General features: G+C 31.9%; 1 protein-coding gene across 1 annotated transcript; it reads left to right on the plus strand.

Annotated features, from left to right (window-relative positions):
* Positions 1-595: 595 nt before the first annotated feature.
* On the plus strand, positions 596-1,934 carry LOC106758677 (transmembrane protein 45B). Its single transcript, XM_014641629.2, has one exon. The coding sequence runs from the start codon at positions 682-684 to the stop codon at positions 1,564-1,566; it is 885 nt and encodes a 294-aa protein (XP_014497115.1). The 5' UTR covers positions 596-681; the 3' UTR covers positions 1,567-1,934.
* Positions 1,935-14,248: the final 12,314 nt, after the last annotated feature.

The following is a 14,248-nucleotide window of genomic DNA, read 5'->3' on the forward strand; positions in this document are numbered from 1 at the left end:
GGTCCATGTACCTGGATTATATGTTACGTATACGGTACATGAATAATGTGGAGGTGAAATAATATACCCATAATCTTATCTCTTTCGCTGTCATATACTTTTACGTGAATTTGATCTGATGGAGAAGCAGCTCCTTTTAATGAGTGGGAACATATTGCTTGCCACATGAATTTAATGGAGAGTTTCACTCTCCACTCCTTGAAGAGACACATTTGCATGTATAACTCAATGCAAAAAAGGCAAAAGCACTATAGGCAGGGCCAGTTTTCAGTTTCACTACGAAAGACAATGCTGTTATATTTGGCGTTTTTGGTAGTGGAGTTATCTCTTATCCTCAAAATTCTAACGCGGATTTCAAATTATTAGAGTGCAGACAGTTCTGAAGAAAACAACAGGTTACACGTCCTCCAACTTTTACTTGTGTCAAGGGTTACTTTAATCTCTAATCAAGTGCTGTCCCCATTTTCATCTTCTTTTGTGATGTTGCTAATAGTAGGTTTTCTTTTCCGTTTGTGGAAACACATGCAACATGCACTTAGTCAAATGCTCGGACAATCATGTATCACATAAAGCACTTTATTTCGTGTATGCACCATATTTTTGCTGTGGCTTCATATATTTAAATGAAGGAATTGAGCTCAAAAGTGGTTGTCTTCTGAAGAGAAACGAAAGTTATCATTCATGGGCTCATTTGTAGGACACGCAGTGCAAGGTTCAGCTCTAGCTCTCCTTGGATTATGGCACGCCATCAACACCATCAGAACTTACCTTGTGAAGGGCCCTGCAAACTTCACTGTTAGATTCTGGTACCAGTTTAATACCCCTCACTCCAGACTCAAACACTTGGAGCTTGTCTCCATTTTATCCTTTTCCATCCTTGCAATATTCATGCAAGTTTTGGACTTCCCTCATTTCCACTATGCTTTTAAGCTTGATAACTTTGAGCATGCAACTATGTTCATACACCTTGCTTTGTTTGCTGGTTTCTCCCTCTGCACTGAGTTGACTGATTCACTTGACCTCTTTTCTGGCTTTGTTGGGATACTTGCATCCTCAGTGTTCAGTCAAGAACTGTTCCTTCTCCATTTTCACTCCACAGACCATGTTGGACTTGAAGGCCATTACCACTGGCTGCTGCAGCTCATAGTGCTTGTCTCACTGGTTGCAGCTTTGGCTGCAACTTTTTTTCCTAACAATTTCAATGCGGCTCTAGTGCTTCCTATTTCAGTCATCTTCCAAGGATGTTGGTTCATAAACATGGGGTTTATGCTATGGATTCCAGCTTTTGTCCCTGAAGGGTGTTTGATGAATTTGGCCAAGCCAAGTGGCCATGATATCATTGGAGCAGTTACTTGTGGCTCCAAAGAGGCTGATTTTAGGGCCAGGGGCTTGGCCAATTTACAATTCAGTTGGATCCTTTCTGCAATTCTGATATTTGCAGGAATCATTTGCTTGAAACTTGCTAGAAAATCTACCATTGCAACAAACCGATTGGAATATGAGAGAATTCAAAGTAAAGGTGCAGACTCAGCTTTGGCCAATGAAGGTTTGAAGCAGGGCAGATAATCTACCACAGTTCGTAGAACAGGCCAGGTGCTTTCATTTTTAAGGTCTCAAGTGTATATAAGAGACCTGAGCTATGCAATGAAAAATAAGCTACAGTGTGACCAAGTTTAGATTGATGTCCAACAATCTGTTGGGTTTTATAAAGTCTTCAGCATGCTATATGATGTTGGTAGTGTCTATTAAGTTGCTGGTATGTCTGTCTAAGAAACTAATATCTCCAGATCTTGATTGCTTCATAAATTCCTTAGATTTCCAACAACGGACTGTGATATTGGACTACTGGATTATAAGAATGCTTCTGTGTATTAGCTTACTGTTTAGTTTTTTGTGTATAGTTGATAACTATAAATGACCTTGATGTTGCAAAATTTCTGATTTTCATTTCTCTCTTCACTTCTTTATGACATATAGCATTTATAAATGCAGTAAATCCATTTTCCAATTTGACAAAATGAAAGCATACTGATAAAATTATTAAACTGATTTCTTACATGTACAGGAAACTCTTAACAGGGACTTGCTTCTCCAAAAATATGTTTTTCTCATCTCCATATATTCCACCTAGTTTTTATACCAGAAACCAGACAAAGTTGTGTACTAGTGAAAATTCAAATAATAATAATTAAGTTCTGCAGGGTGAAGAAGAATTGAAGAGAGATACAATTTCTTTTTATATAAGAAAATGAATCAAAATGAAGTTCACGAGATTCTCACTCAGACTTTTCCAAAGTTGGTTCAATTCAGAGAAGAACAAATTGTATACCATAATTTCAATATGAACAAGCCCATTCATGATGACTGCAATCTGGAAAATCTCAGATGCAGCATTACTTGTTGGAGATGGGGCTGGTAGCAATATCAAATTGGTTCACCATCGAGAGCATATTTATATTTTTGCCATTGTTTAATTTTTAATTAATTTTTGTGTTTTAAAAATTAATTAATTAAAATTTATAATAATTAAACAAATTAAACTTGTTAAGTAAAAACATATCAAAATAATTTTTTGAGTCGCATAAAATATTATTTAAATATTTTAATATTTGTTAATAAAGCGAAAATTAAATTTAAGGTCATTCACCCCATATTTACTGCTATTCATAAAACAAGTCCCAATGACAATGTTATATGTCCACATGCAGCACCTTAGTGTTAGAAAATTGTTTCTGAAACATGTCCACTTTTAATTCTGTTTTTATTTTTTTTCCTAGTTTTAAGGAATCAGTTTTAGATTTGTTATTTCTAATTCATGCATCTGATTTAATGGCTTAGGAACACTAAACTAGTGGGGGTAGTTATTTTTAAATTTTATAAATTATAATGCTCTTTGGTTTAATAATAAGTGAGATTCATTGTTCTCCTTCATATATTCTCTTTCAATATATTTGTCTGTTCATCTCTGTTCATTTTTGTTCCCTGTTAAAACCTTTGCTATCTCATATAAAAACCAACAATTGGTATCCAGAGTCCTTTTCTTACGGGACCTGTGAAAATGGATGCTGAATCAAATTTCTCACAAGTTGCATCTCCAGTCTTTGATGGAGAAAGCTACCATCTTTGGGCTGTCAAAATGGAAGCTTACCTGGAGGCTCTAGATCTTTGGGAAGTTGTAGAAGCATAGTATGAAGTTCTTCCGCTGCCGAATAATCCTACCATGGCCCAGATCAAACTTCACAAGGAGAGAAAAACTAGAAAAGCAAAGGCCAAATCATGTCTATTTGCTGGCGTTTCTCAAACCATCTTCACAAGAATTATGACTCTTAAATCAGCCAAAGAAATTTGGGATTATCTAAAGGAAGAGTACGTTGGGAATGAAAGAATAAGAAGCATGCAGGTGCTTAATTTAATGAGGAAATTTGAATTGCAAAGAATGAAAGAGTCTGAAAAAATCAAAGAATACTCAGACAAATTGATGGGTATTGCTAACAAGATAAGGTTGTTGGGCAGCAATTTTCCTGATTCTATAATTGTTGAGAAAATTATGGTAACTGTGCCAGAAAAGTATGAAGCATTTATTGCTTCTTTGGAGAACACAAGGGATTTGTCTAAAATCACATTTGCAGAAGTGCTACATGCATTCCAAGCCCAAGAGCAACGAAGTTCGATGAGGGAAGATCTTGTTGTTGAAGGTGCTCTTCTAGTCAAAAGCCAACAAGCCAAAAACTACACTGTGGCAAAATGGGTCACCCTCCATTCAGATGTTGGAGGAGACCAGATGCCAAATGTATAAAGTGCAATCAAATGGGACATGAAGCAGTCATATGTATGAGCAAAAATCAGTCGCAAGAAGAAGAAGCTAAAGTTGTTGATCAGGAGGAGGAGGAAGATCAATTATTTGTGGCCAGTTGTTTTGCAAGCAGTGAAGAAAATGAAAGTTGGCTGATTGACAGTGGTTGTACAAACCATATGACCTATGACAAGGAGCTTTTCAAATATTTAAAGCCAACCAACATCACCAAAGTCAAAATAGGCAATGGTGATTATATTCCCCTTAAAGGAAAGGGAACTGTTGCAATAACAAGTTGCTCAGGTACAAAGTTAATTTCTGATGTCCTTTTTGTACTAGAAATTCAACAAAACATGTTGAGTGTTGGCCAATTGATTGAGAGAGGCTTCAAAGTCGCTTTTGAAGACAATTTTTGTTTGATTAAAGATGCAGCTAGTCGAGAAATTTTCAAAATCAAAATGAAAGGAAAAAGTTTTGCTCTAAATCCATTGGAGGAAGAGCAAACTGCCTTTCCTGTCAAGGAGAACATCACAGAAGTTTGGCACAAGAGGCTTGGGCATTATCATCACCAAGGGCTGCTGAAAATGCAGTCTAAGAAAATGGCAGTTGATTTTCCAGAAATCGATGATCAAATACCAACATGCAAGACATGTCAATTTGGAAAGCAAAAAAGAATTCCATTCCCAAAGTCAACATGGAGAGCCACTCACAAATTGCAGCTCATCCCCACGGATGTTTCAGTCCCTCACAGAACACCTTCCTTAAAAGGTAGTCTCTATTTTATTACCTTTATTGATGACTTCACTAGAATATGCTAGATTTTTTTCTTGAAGTTTAAATCAGAAGTGGCTCAAGTTTTTTGGAAGTTTAAGACAAGATTTGAGAATGAAAGCAGTTGCAAAATTCAGATTGTTAGATCTGATAATGGAAAGGAGTATACTTCAGCAGAATTTGACAAGTTTTGTGAAGATTCAGGCATAAAGCATCAGTTGACATCCCCTTACACACCTCAACAAAATGGAGTTAGTGAGCGGAGAAATAGATACATCATGGAGATGTCAAGATGCATGTTGCATGAAAAGAATTTGCCGAAAAAGTTTTGGGCAGAGGCAGCAAATACAGTTGTGTTTCTTCAAAACAGGCTTCCAACAAAGGCAGTGAGAGAAATGACACCATTTGAGGCATGGTATGGTTATAAACCATCCCTAAAATTTCTTAAAGTATTTGGTTGTTTGTGTTTCACTCATGTTCCACAGAATAAGCGTGACAAGCTTGATAGGAGAGCTTCACCAGCCACAAACTGGAAATATTATTGTCAGCGGGGATGTTTACTTCATAGAGGATGAAGAGTTGAACCTGGATGATGCAGAAAAGAAGGGTCAGAACGTGGAAGAACTGAAACTCAAGTTTTCTAGTTCAAGCATTGAAGTAGAAGAAGATGACTGGCAGAATCAAACAATGGATGATGCTCCTGTGAGAGGAACAAGGTTGCTCTCAGATGTTTATGAAAGGTGCAATGTTGCCTTATGTGAACCTGGTGACTATGCAGAAGAAAAAAAGGATCAAAGGTGGATAGATGCAATGGAGGAGGAGTTGTCAATGATAGAGAAAAACAAGACTTGGATCCTGGTGGATAGACCTCAAGATAGGAAGGTAATTGGAGTCAAGTGGGTGTTTAAAACCAAACTTAATGTTGATGGCTTAATCAACAAACACAAAGCTAGGCTGGTAGTTAAAGGGTATGCCCAAATCTTTGGTGTTCATTATTTTTCCCAAATTATATTTAATCATAAACATTCATCAATTATCAAAGCCCTTTTGGTAGAAAAAATAGAGAAAATTGCAAGATCCAATTTTTGTTGCTTGTTCCCTTCTCTTGACTTAGTTAAATTTCTTCACTTTTTCATGTTATGCTTGGATTGACTTCTTATGGTCTTGATTATTTTTTATTCTTGGATTTATCTTTAAGGTGTCATGACACTTTACCCAATTTATTTCCACACCTTAAGGAGCTCAATTTAGCTGCAACTGCATTAACACACCTCAAAATATCCATAAAACATTTATGCAACTAAAAAGCTATTTTTAACATGTTTTTGTATCTTATGCTAAATAAACCCAATTGTAACAAATATTATTTAAAATATTCTATTAAAGTAGAAAAACCAATTAAAAATCCAATATTAAAGGCCAAAGGAGGGCTTAAATATGCACTCATCAACATATATAAGCACTCATCCGCAAACCATGTTGTGTAACTCATCCAACACATATTGAGCCTCTGACTGCGATAGACGCTTTAGTAAAAGGAAAAATACCTATTTATTTAAAAACCTATTTTATTTAACTAAAAGGAGAAAATTAACTTTATTTCTATCAAAAGCCTATTTATATTAATCTATCTTAATTCTAGACAATTTCCAGACTTAAGAAACATTGAATTGCACCAATAATTTGAAAGTTGGATTTCTACGCAATTAAATAACGTGCATCAAAGAATATAATCTTGCTATTAATAGTGGAAATTAGTTTAGGAATGGATATGAGATGAGTAACAAAATCTAGTACACACAAAACATTAACAAGGGTAAATTTTCCAAGATGAACATTGCCAAAAAAAATTAATAAATAACAATAACATTGTTTAGTAATTTGATTTGAAGTTATAGGTTTAAAAATAAGAATTTTGGATGGATAAATGTGGTTTGTTACACCACTATCCAAAATCCACAAAGACTATAAAGAAACATCACCTGAATGATTAACTTGTGAGGACTGAGTATTTTGAAAAAAGACGAGTTAGCCTTAGATTGTTAGAGAAAAGCCATAATAGCTTGATATTGTCCCTTTAAGAAACTAAATTGCTTATTATTAGAGCAACCAACCAGTTGAAATTGTTGAGATGGTGGTGGAACCATATGAGTTTCCACAAGTAGACTTTTGTATCCAACAAGAAAATCAATCTATCATTAACAAGTTTCAATAATGTGATTGGTTTTCTTACATTTTTCACAATATTTTTGTGTTTTTGCCATTGGATTTACCCAAATTTATTCTTGTTCATCACAATATGACTTTTATAGATATTGTGAGATTTGAGTATATCATGTGGTAGAATAAATAAAGAAACAAAATCTTGAGAAGGAGATTGAGATGGGTTACCAACAAATTCCCGTTCATGTTAAAGTATCATGGAAAAAAAATTTGACAATTAAAGGCATGGGATCCATCATCATTATGTAAAATCTTATTAGAGAGTAGTCATCATTTAAGTCTCAAAGAAAATTAATTATGAGTTGTTTTCTTGTTCTTTCTGTAATTTCGAAAGAAGCCCACAAGAATAGATGTTGAACAGGTGAAGAGATTAATGAACCTATGAGATTTCTTTCCATATAATCTTTAATCTAGTATAGTATTCAAAGATACTTGAATCACCTTGTTTGTAGTTTTGGATTTGATCTTGAAGACCAGCAACAAAAAAATTATCGACACATGAGAAATTGTCTTTAAGATCTTTCTATATTTCAATTGTTTTGTCCATCCACATAATATAGATTGTTTAACGGATGAACTTATGGATCATATGAGCCATAATATGACTATTTGATTACATTGACACCAGACATCATGAAGAGGAATTATGGTCGAAGGACATGAAAGGCTACTATTAATGAATTTTTTCTTGTTACTGGTTTCGAGAGTAACCATTAGTGGTAATTATTCTTAGTCAAGAATGGAAAAACAAGAATAATTGTCAAATTTTTACCAGGATGAAGATAGAAAGGGTTTGTCGAATTAATAAGATGATCCAATGAGAAACTTTGAATGGGAAAACAATGAGAATTATATTAGTTTGAATTTGCCATAGCTGATCAAAAAATGGAGCCCAAAAGAAAGTAAGATGTGAAGAAAGCAAAAAAAAAGGAAGTTAAAAGGTTGATACTAGGGATGGCAAAAAAACCTGTGCCCGCGGGTACTCGCGGATTATACCTGTTGTGGATAGTTGGTACCTACGGGTAATAGGTACCTACGAGTAGCGGGTAGCAGGTTTTTTAATACCCGCTTCTTATCGGGTCGGGTTCGAGTTTTGCATTATCCATACCCGCAAGTACCCGTTACCCGCTTAGAAGTTAAAATTACATCTTTGTCCTTAGTTTCCTCTACATATGCCATCATTCTCTTTTTATTTTACTTTTCTCATTAACTTCCCTTCCACCTATCACATTTTTTCTTCCCTCCCTTTCATTAAATGTTGTTGTCCACACTAAAAATACATTTTATTATTCTTCATTTTATTCTTTTATCTTCTTTAACTCTCAGACTCATTGTAAGTACCTTTAACTTAAAATCTAAAACATTTCAATTTTTTTTTCAATTTAATTTGGATTATTTCATTTAAAAAATTATAAAATATTTTTTTTGAAATATTCACGGGTTGAAAACGGGTATCCAACTGGTACCCGCGGATATTTTAAAACCGCGGGTATTTTTTAAACGGATACCTGACGGGTAACAGGTCAGGTGACGAGTACATTTTTATCCGGCGGATCGGGTTGCGGATAAGCATTATCCATACCCAATCCGACTCATTGTCATCCCTAACTGATAGTGTTATTTTCAAAATAAGTAATAAAAAGAAGATATAAAACAACATCTGAATTACTTCACTTCACTTGATCAACTTAGTCTTTAAGAATAAGTCTTTAAAATACAAGACTTGAATAAAGCTAAATAGAAAAGAAAACATAGGAAAATTACCTTGATCTCATTCCAGAGGCTTTGAAGAGAAAATTAATCGTTTTAACAAAACTATATAAACCTATATCTAATTATAACTATTAAAAATACATATAACCATTAATTTTAAAATTAGTTTTATAATTATACCTATAATTTTAAAATTAATAAAAATATATCTTAATATTAATTCTAAAATTATAGGTACAATTTTAAAATTATTAAAAATATATAAAAGTTTTAGTTCAAATATATAAATTAAAAACTATTAAAAACACTTATAGCATTAATCCTAAAATTATAAACAGGTTACTATATATATAATATTACTATGATTATACATTAAATATAAAATAATATGCATAATGTTAAAATAATTATAATATGTATATAATATTAAATTAAAATAACTTTATTTATAATGTTTTAGATTTTACATCAAGATAAAGATAATAAAAAATATATATTTAAAATAAATTCAATTATAATATCATTTACAACGATAACATAATAAAAATAAATATTTTTTTTATTAATTCAAAATAATTATAGTTATGAATATTAAATTAAATTTATTGCTGAAAGTTATTTGAATAAATATTTCTATAGAAAATTATTATAAACTAAACTAGTTTACATATACAATATTAACCAAATTTAAGAAACAAATACTTTAATTTATTAATTACAAGCTAAATAATTATATATTAAAAAAATAAATATATTTTTAAAGATAATAATTAAGAAAGGAAAAGCATAATAGAAAAAGCTAATGACAACAATAAGAAATATTGAAGCCTCATATACATATATATATATATATATATATATATATATATATATATATATATATATATATATATATATATATATATATATATAGCTTAGAAACCGCAACTCTATTTAAGTTGAGCTGTTATGCCGAAAAATAACTTGGGCAGTGATTAGAAAGAGAGAGGCTTGAGTGGGAACCCTAATTCCATTATTGAAGAAGGTGCCGCCATCTCCTTGCTTCAAAGGTTTCGGCTTTGGTATCTCATCTTCACAAATTGAATTTGGTTTTCCTCAGTGACGGCTTTCAAAATTTACACTTGATATGAGCCCTTTTCTTTCTTCCTTTCTTTTTTTACTCTCTCCTTCCCCCATTATTATTTTTTTCTGTAAATCTATTTTATTTTTTTACTTTAATCAACATTTGCATTCAATATTTTTCATTTAACCAGATTCTGTTCTTCTGTTCTTCTTTTAGGTCTGAATATTAAAGGTATTGAAGTTTTGTTTTGTTTTTCTTTTAAGATTTTTTTATTGTCTTTGAAGTTCCTTTATTTCGTCTTTAAAGCTCATTTTCTGTGTGTTTGAAAATTTTAATTGCATTCAAGTTTTGCCTTTTTCTTCAGTAAAATTTGTGTTTCAGAAGATTTTTCTCCTTCATTCACACTAAATATAGACTCTTCTTTTATCTAAACAGCTTTTTCGTTCATTTTTTTGTTCTTTTAATTAACATTTCTTCAATTCTTAAACATCTTTTTGTCTATTTTTGTAGATTTTGTTTGATGCGAACCATTATTTCCTATATGTTTAATATCTTATTTATTTTAGTAAATTAGGTTTAATTTTGTCTTTTTGTCATCTAAGTTCTTATGGAAGATAAATCAGTCTATATAAGGTGTCGAGTTAGCACTGAGTGTCAGCAGCATAACTCAAATCATTGTAAAATATTTAATTTAATTTCAAATTTTGTTATTTTGTTTTTAATTTTAGATACAAATTATATCACTATTTTTAAAATTAAAAGAAAATTCATCATTATTTTTAAAATTAAAAAAAAATCATAATTATTTTTAAAATTAGAAGACAAATCATCATTATTTTTAAAATTAGAATTAAAATCATTATTATTTTTAAAATTATAAGAAAAATTCAAAAATTAGAAGGAAAGTTTTAATTTATTTTTAAAATTAAAAGTAAAATTCTAATTTATTTTTAAAATTAAAAAGAAAATTCTTTATTAATTTTAAAATTAGAAGAATTTTTTTCATTATTTTTAAATCAACTTTAACTCTATTTTTTACTAATAAAAATTTAAACATAAATATAATAATTATATTCCAATAATATAATTAGAATTAATTTAAAAATAATTAAATAAATATTTAATAAAATTTAAATTTGGTTTCAATTTAAAAAGATATACAATTGAGACTAAATTGATTAAAATTAACAAAAATTGAGATTAAATTAAATAAAATTAATGAAAATTAAAATTGAATGACATATTTATACGTGGTATTGACATGTGACATTAACACATGGTATAAAGAAGCCTTACATCCGAACCCCCAACACGTGAGAGCTCTAGTACCATCGTTTCTCGGTGTAAGGAAGTCGCATTCCCCCATAGAAGCCTTTTCCTAATCTAAAATCCTACTTTTGGGTGGGGAAGGGGTTGCCATGTGGCAGTCCCTAATTGACTGATTTTATCTGATAAAATAACCAAATTCTGGTCAACTAAGGAACTAAATTACAATTAGAAAAAAAAAGAAATTAAGGGAACTTTTAGGAGCTTTTATGTAATTTTGAAAACTTAAGAAGGACATTAATGAAATAGATAATTCAGTTGATATTTTTAAGATAATTAATTTAATATGAAAATATACCAACAGAAAATGTCTTATCAACATAATACTTAGAGTCCAAGTCCAATAAAGTTTATATAAAGAGACTTAGGGGAGGAAGAAATCATAACTCATTCATTCACTCAGACTCTTCCAATGGAAGCCATCATTCACCACTCCTCTCACTTTTATTTTATCATGTATTATACTCCATTCATGGAGGGCTAAGCTTTTAAGGCTACTCCATTGTAATTTCATTATGGATTCCGAGGTTAAGTTGAATTAATGAATTTGTTTCTTATGATTATTGATTTTAGTTATTCTTCTTCTATGTCTTTCATCTCTCAATAATGTTAAAAGTAATTATTTTTGCATCATAAGGTGTTTGAATCTACATGCATGTTAATCATATGAGTTCAAGGTTTTCTATGTTTTAATGATAATTTACTTTGATTGAGTTTAGGAACCTTCATATGATTAAACGTGTTCTTACTACTAATTAATAATGTACTTTGATTGGTGGTAAGATTTTCAACTGTAATTAATTGAGAATTTACTTTGATTAAATATATTTTAATTTGGTCAAGGGATATAAGAATAGACATGATTAAATACAATAGGATTTGACTGAGAATGTATTTTGATTGAATTCATTGTGAATAATATAGGAAGGTCTTACATTTGATTGAGAATCTACTTTGGTTAATTGTATGATCGCCCTCAAGTGAGAATATACTTTAATTAATTTGAAACTCAAACAATAATCAATTGAACAATGATTTGTGGATAATCGATGATGAATCTATCTTGGAAAAATAGTGGAATTAGTCTATTTTATTATAGTTGCTTCAAAGTTTCTCATTTGTTCTTCACTTAAACTCACAACATTCTTGAACATCAAGTTCATTAGGCTATATTTTCATTCTTATTTTTAAGCATTGCATAGCATTCACTAACTTTTTCAAAGCCTTCGTAAGAGTCAAATATTGAAAAGCAATTACGTGTTCGTTGGGAAACGACTTAGGGTTACTTTAACCCTATCCACTTTCTTGATTACTAACATGGCAATACTGAAGTTACCGTGTAAAGTAGTTGTTAGAAGTGGACTTTAAGCCTAACCCAACCTCACAAACCAATTTGTAAGGTGAGGTTTGCACCCACTTATATGCTATGAATTGGCCTTATCTCTAGTCGATGTGAGACTTCTAACACACCCCCTTCACATCGAGGTATATACATCTCAAGCGTGGGACTAGACATTAATGGGTGGTCCAATAACGGCCCGATAGCGGGTGGAACAATATGCCTAACAAACAACAAATATCGCTAGGATAGGCTTTAACGACGACTCTGATACCATGTTAGAAGTGGACTTTAAGCCTTACTCAACCACACAAAACCAGCTTGTAAGGTGGGGTTTACACCCACTTATATATTATGAACTGACCTTATCTCTATTCGATGTGGGACTTCCAACAATAGTATTAATTTGGTAGCTTCAACAACAGCGTATACTCTCTTGCTCAGTTAACGACGGGCTGACACCTAAAACATCCTCTGCTCACACTAAACGATGATGATTGCCAAAGAGATTATAGCACAAAGAGGCATACAACACAAAAGTAAGGGTAAACTAGTATACAAATAAATCAACATATTACAATTTGATATGGGAAATCATATCTCAACATTCACAACAACTCATCACACACTTAATCATATCACAACTTAACTAAGGATGACAACGGGTCGGGTCAGGCACGGATAATGCCTACCTGCAACCCGACCCGCTACTCGCACAGATACCCGTAAAAAATATCCGCGGGTATTTTAAAATTCACGGATACCCGCGGATATTCGTGAATACCCGCAAATATTAAAAAAAAATATTTGTTTATAAGTTATTAAAATAAAATTTAAATAGAATTATAAAAAATATATAAAATATAATATAAATAATATTAAATATAAATTAAATTCAATTTTAATTAAATTTAACCTTGTAAAATATAAATTAATGTTAATTTTAATTAAATTTAACTTAATAAAATATAAATTAAATCTTTATTTTTATTTTTTGCGGGTAGCGGATATCTCGGGTACGAATAGCATAATACACACCCGACCCGTTTATAAGCAAGTATTAAAATATCCGCTACCCACAGGTTGCGGGTAGTAAATATCCATGGGTATCAACTATCCGTCGCAGATTTTATCTGCGGATATCAACGAGTGCAGATTTTTTTGCACCCATGCTAGTATTTATACTCTGTAGAGTCATAAATGAGGGTCAAATGACCTACTTCCCCATGAGTTTAGTCTTCCCTTACACGACAAAGGGCTAGGGTAAAAACCTCCTATCATTTTCTCCATCACCCCATTCACTCTACATGAGTTGAATGATTAGTAGAATATCAGGATATTTTCTCTTCAAAGTCTCACTATTAAGCAGTCACCACAACTCTCATATAATCATTCCTTAAGATTCCTCTCACATCACCCATCTATCATTCTCACAACATACTCATCATCATCATATTCATCAACCATAAACATACCCATAAACAGGTTCACAAATCATAAATATATGTATACACATCTCCATTAATCACCTCATAATCATCATCATTATCATCACATACTCAAGGTGTTCCAAGTATAAAATCATTTATAAAAATTTGGAAATAATAATTACACAATAGTACATTTTTCTTCATGGTAGCTTGAGTCCCACACTAGACATGAAAAATAGCCTTAAAACCCTCACCAAAAGCTCTGGAAGGGTCTAAAACCCCCAAAACGACCTAAAGAACGTCCAAAACGAATGTCTGAAACCCTAAATTCGAGATTCCCCACAACATAGTTTCTGTTAGACAACTCCGCACCAGACTACTTACTAGTCAATCTTTTACCAGATGACCCCTTATTAGACGATCTCTTACCAGACTACTCCTTGCTAAACGATCTCTTACCAGACGACTCCTTATTAGACGACTCTTACCAATACGATCTCTTACTAGACGACCCCTTACTAGATGCTCTCTTACCCAGACAATCTACCATATTTTTGTACAATAAAAGACCAAATAGGCGCTAAATGAGC

Source organism: Vigna radiata, chromosome 4 (assembly GCF_000741045.1).
Source record: "Vigna radiata var. radiata cultivar VC1973A chromosome 4, Vradiata_ver6, whole genome shotgun sequence".
NCBI classification, from domain to species: domain Eukaryota; kingdom Viridiplantae; phylum Streptophyta; class Magnoliopsida; order Fabales; family Fabaceae; genus Vigna; species Vigna radiata.